At 44.4% G+C, this 12,459-nt stretch overlaps 1 protein-coding gene across 3 annotated transcripts in view; it reads left to right on the forward strand.

Moving 5' to 3' along the window:
- The window catches only part of LOC126497976 (sorting nexin-29), a 356,924-nt gene that overhangs the window by 246,850 nt on the left and 97,615 nt on the right, over positions 1–12,459 (forward strand). For all 3 annotated transcript variants that reach the window (XM_050136295.1, XM_050136287.1, XM_050136280.1), the window contains exon 12: positions 2,674–2,755. In XM_050136295.1, coding sequence (XP_049992252.1) covers positions 2,674–2,755 — 82 coding nt within the window. The remainder of the gene's footprint in view (positions 1–2,673; positions 2,756–12,459) is intronic.

Raw genomic sequence — 12,459 nt, forward strand, 5'->3', positions numbered from 1 at the left:
ATCTAAGTTAAAGATGACCTTGACACCTCAATGTATACACCCCAACCACAGGGCCTTAAAGCACATGATATAAAAGCAGGCTAAAACACAGCCAGTCCTAGGATAGCAGTTAAGCTACACACTATTTCCAATATAGAACCACCAGAAAGAAGGTCAGTAAGTAACTGAGCTTTAACAACATTATAAAGAAATTAAACAGAACATAGCTAAAGATACAGATACAAATAGAATACACACTTGTGTTAGTCAGCTTTTATTACTATAGAGTTACATTTTTATTACTTACAGAATTAAAAGGGTTGTTTTGTTTTGTAGGTTTCAATTGGTGCTAAGGCAGACTTTTAGTTCTTGGGCCTGTGTTGAAGCACCATATCAGAGCTGGCAGGAAGCTGCCTACCTCATGATGCTGGGAAGCAAAGAGAATTAGGGGAAGACTGTGGCTCCACAATTCCCTTCCGCTAGACTTTCTCTTCTGATCACAGACAGGGGACCAAGCATTTAACACATGGGTCATATGGATCCTACAGATCCAGCTAGAACAGGTTTCTTCCAAAATACACATGAGATATTCTCCAGATTAGATCATGCCTCAATAAAATTTTAAAACTGAAATCACACTATTTTCTTTGCACAGAATAATTTGTATAATTTGTCCCTCTCCTGTGGTGAAGGGGGGACTACATCTGTTTTCTCTGTTCCTTCGTCACTCATATTTAGATAGAGTTGTGTCTACCAGGTCCTACTAGATACTCATTCCATGAATAGATGAGTGATCAATAGGCGAATAGGAGGAGGGCGAGAGGACCAAAGAGCTGGTGTACAGGAGGGAGTCACATAGGCAGTCACTTCCAACATAGTGCAGTAAATGGCTTGGAAAAAGAACATGTGACCCAGTCTGGGGTCATCTGCTTTGGCCTTAGCAGTTGGGAAGAGGAATGGAACCAGGACATTGCTCTTCTATACCCCTGTCTTGGTGACAGAAAGGTTCTGGGGTGCTCTAGGCACAGGCACAGCTTTGGGACCTTTGCATGAGAAATGCCGTTGGGTACACAGACCAATTTGGTGACTCAGTATTGTTGAGTGTGCTTTGAACCCCGAACACATGACCATTCATGGCTTATTGTCTTCTGGAAGGAGGGCACCACCGTGGCCCAGAGCTTAGAAGTGCCAGGGTCACAGGGCTGCTCCCCTGAAGTTGTGGTGTGTGTGTGTGTGTGTGTGTGTGTGTGTGTTTGTGTGTGGTGTGAGGATAGATTGCTTTTTACTCTGGAGATTGTGAAATAATGAAGGTCATGAAGTCTTCAACAAACCCTGGCATCTTGGATTATGCTACAAGCCCAAGAAGCTGACGGCTTCTGAGCAGGAATGCTCAGGATAAGTCCCTCTCCCTGGGTAGCTCTGTGTGGAGGCAAGACAGGGTCTTTCAGAACAAGCACCGTGCCTAGCCAGCTGTCAGGATGTTCCTGAAGAGCTCAGCCCTACCGTAGCCCCCTTTTCAGGTGGGTGGAGCCGTGGTGGGGCTCAAGCCGTTGTGTGCCTCAAGTCACCACGGAAGGCAGAACTGTTATAGAACCAAAATTCTGTCAAGTGTGTCTTAACCCGTTCTCAGGGGGTGGAGTGAGTCAGTGTGAAGGAAAGCACGGGCTGTGCAGTTGACATCCTCAGGAACGGCTGCAAATGGAACCCAGGCACTGGCTCGTGCTGGGCAAGAGCTCTACCATTGGCCTGTGCTCCATGTAGTTTAGTTTAAATCTTGCTTGTCCCAGTTAGCTTCCCTGTCGCTGTGATAAACACCAGAACTAAAAGCAGCGCGGGGAGGAAAGGACTTCTTTGGCTTATGTGTTACTGTCCTTCATCCAGGGAACTCAAGTCAGCAGCTTGCAGCAGAAACCACAGGGGAGCACTGCTTGCTAGCTTGCTTCCTCTCCTCAACTCAGCCACCTTCCTCACACAACCCAGGACGAGCTACTCAGGGATGCACTGCTGAGGTAGATGGGCCTCTGTGTCAGTGCTCTCAGGCCAGTTGGATGGAAGCTCTCCTTTAGTCCCTCCTCCAGGTGTGCCAGTTCAACAACTGCAGTGAGTCTGACTGCAGTACGCAGTGCTGTAGAGGAGTCACAAGGGGGCGTCTGAACTTTTCTAATTTGTTATTTTCCCTTGTCCTTTTCTCCTCCAAGCTCAAGCAGTTGTCACTCCCCAAACCATAGGTGAGATCAGGGCCAGAAATCAGGGTAGTGGATAGTCACATGGTTCCATGGGGTACTCCGGAAACTGCGTGCTACTGTGAATGACCTTCCATGGCTTCCTATGACTGTTCCTCTATCAGAGTGGTGACTGAGCTGCAGATGCATCCTAAGCCAAAGTCACTTAGCTGGTTAGAGCTGAAGACCAAGCTCTTTCTTATTCCAGAGTGTACACTGCGTATGTAAATTTCAAATACATGTACACACACACACACACACACACTTACTCACTCACTCACTCATCCCTTAAACCAAGGTCCTTAGAGATAGTCTTCTGAGGTCTAGTGATAATTATTAAACACGTCCTTATCTCACTGTTAAGTATGATTTAATTTGTTGTATAAATGACTTTTAGAGGAGAAAATAGTCTCTTGGCCTGCTTTTTTTTAATAAGTAAAAATGTCCACTTTCATCTCTTTATTCTGGTCAGATCTAATCGGGCGCTGATCAATGTTTGGATCCCGTCTGTGTTTCTCCGAGGCAAAGCAGCCAATGCATTTCATGTGTATCAGGTAAGTACCTGGATTTCATGCCGACATGTATTGTGTTTGTGCCATGGTGCTTTGCATGCTGGCACTATTTGTATATCTGCAGGATCTGCGCTGATGAGGTGGTGTGTGGCCACTGGTCAGGTAGAAGGATGTGCATGGAGTCCTGTTGTTGCCTTGTGCTGTTGTTGCTCTGTGACTTTGCCAGCTGTCTGAAGCTTGATGGCTGTTCCCCCGCAGCACCACACACCCACTCTTCTTGTCTGGCTTCAGCCAGGACCTGGTTCATGTCTCATAGTCCATCTTGAATCGCAGGCCTGTGGCTGAATCTTGGGGTGAGGGGTAAGACTTTGATTTTCATGGCTGGCTCAATTTGGCCCTGTATCAGGGTTGGCAGTGATCTCACTCAACCACGTGTCTGAGAGTGGGAAAAGGACCCTAATAAAAACCAGACTATGCTTTTGTTGTTTTGAGACAAGATCGTGGTACATAGCCTAGGCTGGCAGTAAACGTGCAAGTGTGTGGATTACAGGTGTGCCACCATGCCCAGTCAGGTTACACATTGCAAATGAAAGGGCCCTTTTTCTGCAAACAAGCCTCAGAAGTGTCCAGGCATTGTTTGCACGAGTGCTTCAGAGTCGAGCTCTGCGGGATCTGTGTGCTCTGGAGATAGTTTTGCAGGCAGATTTGTGGGGATTTAGATGTGTATGTTTTAGTTCCATGCGTAGCATATGCATTAGCCCTTGTCTGACAGTGCTTCTGGTTGGTATTTGGAAACATTTTAGGCAGCTTGATGCAGTGTTTTCCATGTCACTGATAATGGATAGAAATGACTTATTTAAATAATGGTACCACTAGGAATTATTTATAAGATTTTTTAATGCATGTTATTTAGACTTGAGGTAATTTCTAGAGAAGCATATAGAAAAGAATGATAAGAGCAAGGAGAAAAATAGAGCAGGGTTGGATAGCTCAAAGGGTTTAAAAGGAAAGAGCAGAGACTGTATTTATTATGAGGTCCAACCTAGTCCTTTCTGGTGATTTGAATTTCCTGCAGGCTTCCTGGCGGCCATTGTGAAAAGGAAAGGCAGTTGGTTATTTTGAGTAATTAATCCCATTTCTAACAACAAGAAAAGCTGTTAATTCCTCCCAGAGAGCTAAAAAGAAACCTCCACATGGGGCTTCAGAGTGAGGAAGGCAGGGACCGATGATCCTCCGCTATAAGGCAACTTGCTGTCTACTTTCTAAGGATCTCCTTTCCAGCAGCACAGCCACAACCATGGATGACCGCATGCCCGTGAAGAGCCCTGTGTGGCTCTCCAGCAGAAGTGTGCTGTGTCCCACCACAGCCACTAGCCACACATGGTCACTAGATTGTGATTATTAAAACCAAATAGATTGAACACCTGTTTGCTGGCCATACTGGTCATGTTTCAGGTGCTCACTGCTGCACCTGTGGTGGCCTTGGTCACATGGCCATGCTTCAGGTGCTCACTGCTGCACCTGTGGTGTTGTTGCATGGCCATGTTTCAGGTGCTCACTGCTGCACCTGTGGTGTTGTTGCATGGCCATGTTTCAGGTGCTCACTGCTGCACCTGTGGTGTTGTTGCATGGCCATGTTTCAGGTGCTCACTGCTGCACCTGTGGTGTTGCATGGCCATGCTTCAGGTGCTCACTGCTGCACCTGTGGTGTTGTTGCATGGCCATGCTTCAGGTGCTCACTGCTGCACCTGTGGTGTTGTCGCATGGCCAGGATAATGTCACTATCAGAGTGGAAGCAGCTTGAGAACTGTGCCTCCCCTGGAGGGGACAGCAGGGTCTCTTGTTGCTAGTTTAGAAGACAGTGTCTGGAGTTCAAATGACAGAGCTTTCGGGAGAGCCTTCCCCTATAGTGCTTCTACTGCTTCTAGTGCAGGGTGCCTAACTGTCTAGCATTACAGTGTGACACTGTCCTCTACAAGGTGTTGAGCCACAGTCATAACTGTTTGGAACACATGTCCTGAAGGCTACAGGCTAGACATGCCTGCCTCCTCTCTGGAGGATGTCCCAGCTTTATGCCCTCCCTGTCCCTACTTGCATAACACAGGAAGCTGGTGATTGACACTTTTGGCCAACAACAGGTGTCATTTGTTTTCCCTATGTTTATTTTTGCATTTGCCTTTGAGTTATGACACAATTCTGCTTTCTCATATATGAAGTACAATCTTTAAAAATAAAATTTAAGTAAATTGGAAATGAGTCAGCTTAAAGAATAATACTAAATTCACAATAGTGAATAGAGCAATAGGCTAAGGGTGATGCCAGATGGGAACATTGGCATAGGAATGACTAGGCTAAGTTAGCAATATAAATAATAATTACCAGCTGCAGGTATCCTACTCCCACGCTGATTTGCATGCTATGAGAATTAGCTCTGTCAGTGCTCATAGCAACTCTGCGAGGTAAGACACTTTTATACCTGACTCATGATAAGGAAACAAAGACACAGAGAAACACATTTAATGACACGGCTTTTTAGCTCACATTGCCACCCCCTGACAGACTTTAGATTTAGTCTCTTTGTTTTAGCTGCTCTCCTGGTGCTGTGATAAATGCTCTGAAAAAAGCAAACCTGAGGGAGAAAGTGTATCTCTGGACCATCTCTGTCCCACCAGCCAGCTCTCAAATAACCACATGGAGACTTCTTATTAATCCTGAAAGCTCAGCAATAGCTTAGGCTTGTTCCTAACTAGTTCTCATAACTTAAATCAACCCATATCTTTTAATCTACATTCTTTTAAGTGATTTGGTTACCTTTATTCTGTATTCCCCATCTTGCTTCCTCTCTGTCTGGCTTCAACTCTCTGCATCTCCACCCTTCTTCCCAGCATCTTCTCTACCCTGAAAATCCTGCCTAACTATTGGCTGTTCAGATTTTTATTAAACCAATCCAAGCAATAAATCTGCACAGTGTACAAAATATTGTTCTACATTTCTCCCTCTTTGTCTAAATAAAAAGGAATGGTTTTCCGATAGAACATCCCCCTTGTCTCAGTGTATGGGTGCACCCCTCGCGGTCCTGAGTTCCTTGCTTGTGCTCTCTCTCCTTCTGCTCCTGATTTGGACCTTGAGATTTCAGTCCGGTGCTCCAATGTGGGTCTCTGTCTCTGTCTCCTTTCATCGCCTGATGAAGGTTAATATTCAGGAGGAAGCCTATATGATTTTCTTTGGGTTCTCCTTATTTAGCTTCTCTAAGAACCCGAATTATAGGCTCAATGTCCTTTATTTATGGCTAGAAACCAAATATGAGTGAGTACATACCATGTTCCTCTTTTTGGGTCTGACTTACCTCACTCAGGATGATGTTTTCTATTTCCATCCATTTGCCTGCAAACTTCAAGAAGTCCTTGTTTTTTACTGCTGAGTAGTACTCTAATATGTTCTATCGGGAACTCACCAAGGCCAGCTGGCCTGGGTCTGAAAAAGCCCGGGTTAAAACCGGTCTCGCTGAACATAGTGGACGATGAGGACTACTGAGACCTCAAGAAAAATGGCAATGGGTTTTTGATCCTACTGTACCTATTGGTTTTGTGGGAGCCTAGGCAGTTTCGTGGATGCTCACCTTACTAGACCTGGATGGAGGTGGGTGGTCCTTGGACTTCCCACAGGGCAGGGAACCCTGATTGCTCTTTGGGCTGACGAGGGAGGGGGACTTGATTGGGGGAGGGGGAGGGAAAGGGGAGGCAGCGGTGGGGAAGAGACAGAAATCTTTAATAAATAAATAAATAAAAAAGGAATGGTTTTAACTCTAACATAATAAAACTATAACAATAAGAACAATTATTAGGTAAGAATTAATTTACAATGTCCAATCCATTTGTATTTGGCATATTTGTAGAAAATACTTCATTGTTTATTTTATCTTGATGAGTCCAAAGCTCTGTACCTAATTTATCTTCTCTTATAACTAAGGAGAACTGCAACTATAAATACCTACTCTTTAACTCCATTAATGACCCCAGAGGATATAATATTACCTTACTAAACAGGAAGTGCAGAGCAAGCAGCTTTCAAAATTGAAATAAATGACAGAAACATCTGACTGCCAAGACAGTTACCCAAGGTTCCTCTGCAATGTTGGGGTATCCATCTTTGGCTTACAGGCCTAGAAAATCTTATAGACTTTTTTGTGAAATAGATATTTTTGAAGGATTGTCCTATCCTCTCTTGGCAAAGTTTGGCAGTCCCTTTTCTTTGTGTCCTGCCTGTCCAGTTTGGCCAGCATACTGTCAGCAGTCAAGGCAAGGGCAGATTCTTGCTCAAATGGCTAGCTTTTGCCTTAAAGAAAGCATATTTTTGTATTGGAGGGTCTCTGATGCCCATCGTCTTCTCTAAAGTAGATTGGTACTGTCACCAAAAGCCTTATGTTATTAAAACATCTTAAATGACACAATCTACAGATCCATGAAATGTTTAAAGACCACCTGTCTATCTAAAATATATCTGTTTGACCTTGAGAGCATACCTAACATGGCTATAAGTTTGATAGTTAATAGATGACTAACTATTAACCTGTATTTATTTTCCTAAATAAAATTTAAAGACTAATTGCCTTAAACAGGAATAGAAATTTAGATATAGTATAACAAAAATAGCCTTAAATTTGTATTAGTATACAAAAATCCATACCTGTGGCAACTGTACCACCTGGAACCATGGTCGGGCAAGGGCTTTGGGATTAAAGAACACACAGAGACATGGGTCACTTTTGAAGCAAGAATGCGAATTTTATTATGTTCCCAGCAGCTTGTATAGTGCTCTCCTTGACTAGTGGCCACACTCTAGCTCTGGGGATTTTTCACTGCAAGCCCACCAGAAACCACTTCCTTGTTGTCAGGAACTCATGAGGGTTTTGTGCTCAGAGCAGCTGCAAGCATAGAAACACAAGTTGTTTTCTCCAGTAGGCAAGGGGTCATAGAAAGTTCAGAGTCTGGGGGTCTGCAGCTCCCAACATGTACCAATGTAAAATATTTGAGACTCGTGGTTGTTTAAAAGTAGATTCAATAATCCACACTTTTATCTCATCATTTTATCCTATATTCCCATTTTTTTCTTCAGAAAGAGATCTTTGAATATAATTCCTTTGTTTAGCTTTTTTCCTGACTGTGACCAATAACAACTTGTAACCAGCTCCCCTAAATGATGAGAAACATCTATAACCCATCAAATGACCCAAAACCACCTACCACATTTCTTGGGAATGTGGGCATCATGTTCTCCAAACTGCTTCCTGTTGTCTGGGGTAGTGGAATCTTTAGGAGACCCTAGACAAATTGGTATAATTGTCAAGTCTTGAGAGAGTTAGTTGAATTATTTGTTTTCAGTCTCTGTGTAATAGAAAAGCACAAGACTTATCTGCAGTCCTGGTTAGAATAGTCTGTGAGGCTGGACCATCTCAGCCAGCAGTCTTGAAGATGTTCTAGATGAAGAACTCTGAGGAAACTCCACCAGAAGCACCCTGAGAGGCTGGATCACGTGGCTCACCTGTTTTCATCAGTAGATCTGGTGTCCTTGCTCTGAAAATACATAGACTTTCAAAGGTAACATACATATCTGCATTAACACAAGTGTGGAACATATGGTACACACCAACAATTTTGTGTTTGAGCAGGTAAAAGGCATCTGTCAACTTTATAAGTCTGTTTGGGCTGTATAACCAACTATAATATAAATCTCCATCCATATGAATGGATGGCATGTAATAATAAGTCATGAGGACTCTAGCCAACAAGATTTATCATGTCTCATCTCGGAGCTGTTCCCGTGTCAAGGGATCAGCTTACATGTTACTGTAGTCTGTTTTGGCTTCCTTCCCCTGTGTGTTGCCAATATACCCAGGAGGTTTCCTCCAATGAAATCTGATCTTTACTAATCTGGACGGATTAAAAAACAATAAAAGGATAACATCTTCCCTAAAGCAATACTGGCTTCAATTTTAAAATTAAGGAATTTCTAAAGTATTTAGGCTGGTTTAATGCACCAGTTTCTTTCATAACTGCATGGCTGCAGCTGTTGTTTGCTTACCAGCATTCAAAAAAAATTTAAGGTCAGTACAGCAGCATGCAGGACGCAGACTCCCTGTATACTTTTCATCCTTATGTGGCTTATGTTAATTACATTACTCTCTCTTTAAAGACTTTGTAATTTTTAAAATATTTTTCTATGACTATCTATACTCATTTTTCCCCTCAAGCCTATGCACATTGTTAAACACACTATAACCTGTTTAGAGGGATTTTCTCCCGTCTGAACCTGATGTACTGTGTATCTGTAACCTTTTCTGTCTGCGTGAGCAAAGCCTTAAGCCCACCACATGGCTTACTGGCGGCTCAAGCACACAAGCAGCCGAAAGGAGAGATGTGTCTCTGTACGGTGGCCGGTATGAAAGACACTAGACTAGGAAGCCATGTTTGAATCCCTTTCTGTGTGTCTAGAACCTTTTTTAAAGCTCTCTCGGGTCTTATGTGGATATATGTGCCTGCTTTGGGCACCATTTGTAGTCTGACTTTTTCTGTCCCACCAGCCATCTCCCACATAGCCACATGGAGACTTTATATTAATTATGAAAGCTTGACCCAAACTTAGGCTTGTTATAACTAGTTCTTATACCTTAAATTAACCCTTATCTTTTAATTTGTATTCTTTTAAGTGACTCGGTTATCTTTATTCTGTACTCCCCATCCTGTGTCCTCTTCATCTGACTGGTGACTCTTTGTGTCTCTGTCCTTCTTCCCAGCATCCTTTCTGCCCCCCAAATCCTGCCTAGCTATTGGCCATTCAGCTTTTTATTAAATCAATCTGAGTGGCAATCTTCACAGTGTACAAAAAGATAATTCTACAACAGGAAAGGGTTTCTTTTGGCTCACATTTGCAGAGGGATACAGTCCATCAAGGCAAGAAAGATGTTACACTGGGCAGGGACGAGAGGCTGGCTGGTCACAGTGTGTTTGCACTTGAGATGTTGGGAAGTGCTGCTGTGTTTCAAAGCTTGAAGAGCTGCCCTCAGTGACCTACTTCCTTCATCAAGACTCTGCCTCCTAAAGATTCCACAGCCTTCACAAACAGAGCTATCAGTTGGGGACCAAGTGTTCAAATGTGTGAGCCTGTGGAATACAATTTGTATTCAGATCACAACGTAGAATCAATTTCTTTAGGAGCTCTAGAAAAATGGTTAGTACAGCTGCTGATTCCAAAGGGAGGGGCCCAGCCTGGCTCAGATTTGCTGCAAAGAGAGCCACATGAATCTCTGAGATGATGGGAGGCATCTGGACCTCTCCAGTGTGCACTATACACACAAGCATGGATGCACAAAAGCCAGACAGAAACAGTTTGCTGTCTCACAGTGACCACTCCAGGCATAGCAGGGTGTCAGAGTTGCTCCCTCAGGACATACTGTTGGTGTAATATCAGGTCCCCAAAGCCTGCCTGGAGGAATGGCTTGGAGACTGTATTCTCCAATTATAAAGGCTAGAAGGCAAATGGCCTGCATTCTGCATTGCAGAAATGCTTACTCTCGGCCCCTGTGCTTGTATAAATTCAGAAAAGGATTCTAGCAGGAGCCATTATGGGTTCTCAGGAGTGCAGTGAGCATTGTAGCAGGAGCCATTGTGAGACCTCGGGAGGACAATAGAACAAAACCAACACTGGCTTCCAGTGTCTTTCCAGTTTACTGCTTTTCATCCTGAGGATATTTTGCACTGTGGAACCACTGATGTCTGACCACCACCAAACAGTGACCAGAGACAAACAGTGATGAGTCAGATGGGAAACAAACCCACACTCAGCCACCTCAGTGTGCCTGCCCACGTTTTCTTGTCCCCCCCCCCCCCCCCGTTCTGTTCTTTCTTAGTACTCAGTTGTGTCTGCGGTTTGATTTCTTCTCACTGCCACATGGTGTAATTAAGTTCGCTGTTGATCGATCAATACATTTCTAGCGTGTGCATCTGCAAATGTTTAATCTGGTTCTCCAGGTGATACCCCAACTTCCAAACAAGTTGAATATCTGTGCTAATAATGGTCAACTGAAATGTTTAGAGCCTAGTATTGGACCTGGAAACAATCCACAGTTTTGTTTCCCCCCTTGACAAAAGCTGCAGCTACTACATTGACAGGAAATAGCACATCAGCACATGTGCTCCTGGGCCCGCGAGTCCTTCCCTCTAAGCACACCTGCATTTGCTGTCTATGTGAGATTCATTCAGCCTTTGATTCCACTCACCAGAAGCTTGACCCAATTAGGATTCCATTGTACAATGTTGCTTTGTTTCAGGGAGGTTTTTTTCTTCTAGAACAGCTCTTTTACCTAGAGGCCATGGGTATTGTTATGACTGAGAGGAAAGGGGGTGCCCTAGGAAGACTCCCTCAGTATTTGAGCACATGCCCTCCCTACTGTTCCAGTCTTGCCAGAGAAATGTATGTAGCCAGAATGTTAAAGGTTATCCAATTGAGCATGTTTGTGTGGAGGATGCTGGGGGGTTTCATTTTTTGCCTCTATCAGTAATAGATCACAGGCACTCAGTAGGCTATATGGGGCTCAGGTGGTCTGGAAGGGGCAATGCTTTTAGACGCCAGGCTTTAGGTTTCTTGTCTTCTTTCATCCTCCTTCCTGAGGTGGTATGCCTCAAGTGTCTTTTATCTCTGGCTCCATCTTTACACAGCTTGTGGCTCTGCAGAGAGAGGGCGTCTGCTGAGTAAGACATAGCTGAGCTGCATGCAGAAAAGGAGGCTTCAGTACAGAAGCACGGGCCCTAGAATGTGACATTTCACGGTTGGGGAAGGACTAACCAGTTCTGAGGCTGGAGCTCCTTCCTCCCACTTGTACCTGCTTCCACCTGTTGCGTCTGCTGTGACTGCGGTGGTCTGGAGAGCCTACTGTGGGCTTGCCATATGGTGAGCGTGATTTCTGCAGCTAGTATCAGCTAATTGCTGTAGACCATGAAAAACTCAGGGCAGTCTCCCTTTCTAGAACATCCCTCCCACAGCACTGAGTTCTAGGGATTGCAGCACTTAGACTCCAGCTGCTCTTGGAGCACTCAAGCCTCCTAGGAAGTCTCTTTTGGTCTTGGGTGTCACTGTTAGTTTTTGTTCCTGCTTTTGTCTTTACAAACAGGAGGGCTTTCCCCTCTTTTATTTGTATAATTTAATTGCCCCTAAGCTGATAACAAAGGACCTGCTATATGCCATGCCTGTGGTTAACTTCTGCAAAACCGGTGGTGAGTCACACTGGCCACTGAGCTTTGCTTCAGTGACTTGACATCTTAGTGGGAGGCAGGAGCTGTGGGTGAAGCAGCTGTATTCTGCAGGAGCAGGGAGGGTGGCACCCACAACAGCACACCCCAGTTGCACCTTAGCGTGTGTGTGCCTTGCCACATGTGATGACAACATGTAAATGCTGAGCACATATGATTGTGTGGACATGACCTTTTAGGGTCCTCACTTTACCAAATGACTTTGGTCATGTTCTGATAATGAAAAATCTTGATTGGCATTCAGTTTGTCAAACCTTTCATGTGACCTTCCCAGGGAACAAAGCTGTCTTATTTCTGAGGGACCTAGTGTCTAGAGGGTGGGTGGACACACAGGACCTGTGTTTGGAGCAAGGGCAGTACCTGTAGGAGGTTCCCAGGAGCCCAGGAGTCTTTATGGGAGGTGAGACCTGATGTTGTGGTACCTTGATGCTCACTCTCATT

This window comes from Alexandromys fortis, unplaced genomic scaffold (assembly GCF_014885135.2).
Source record: "Alexandromys fortis isolate MF-2015 unplaced genomic scaffold, M_Fortis_MF-2015_v1.1 scaffold_29, whole genome shotgun sequence".
Taxonomy (NCBI): Eukaryota; Metazoa; Chordata; class Mammalia; order Rodentia; family Cricetidae; genus Alexandromys; species Alexandromys fortis.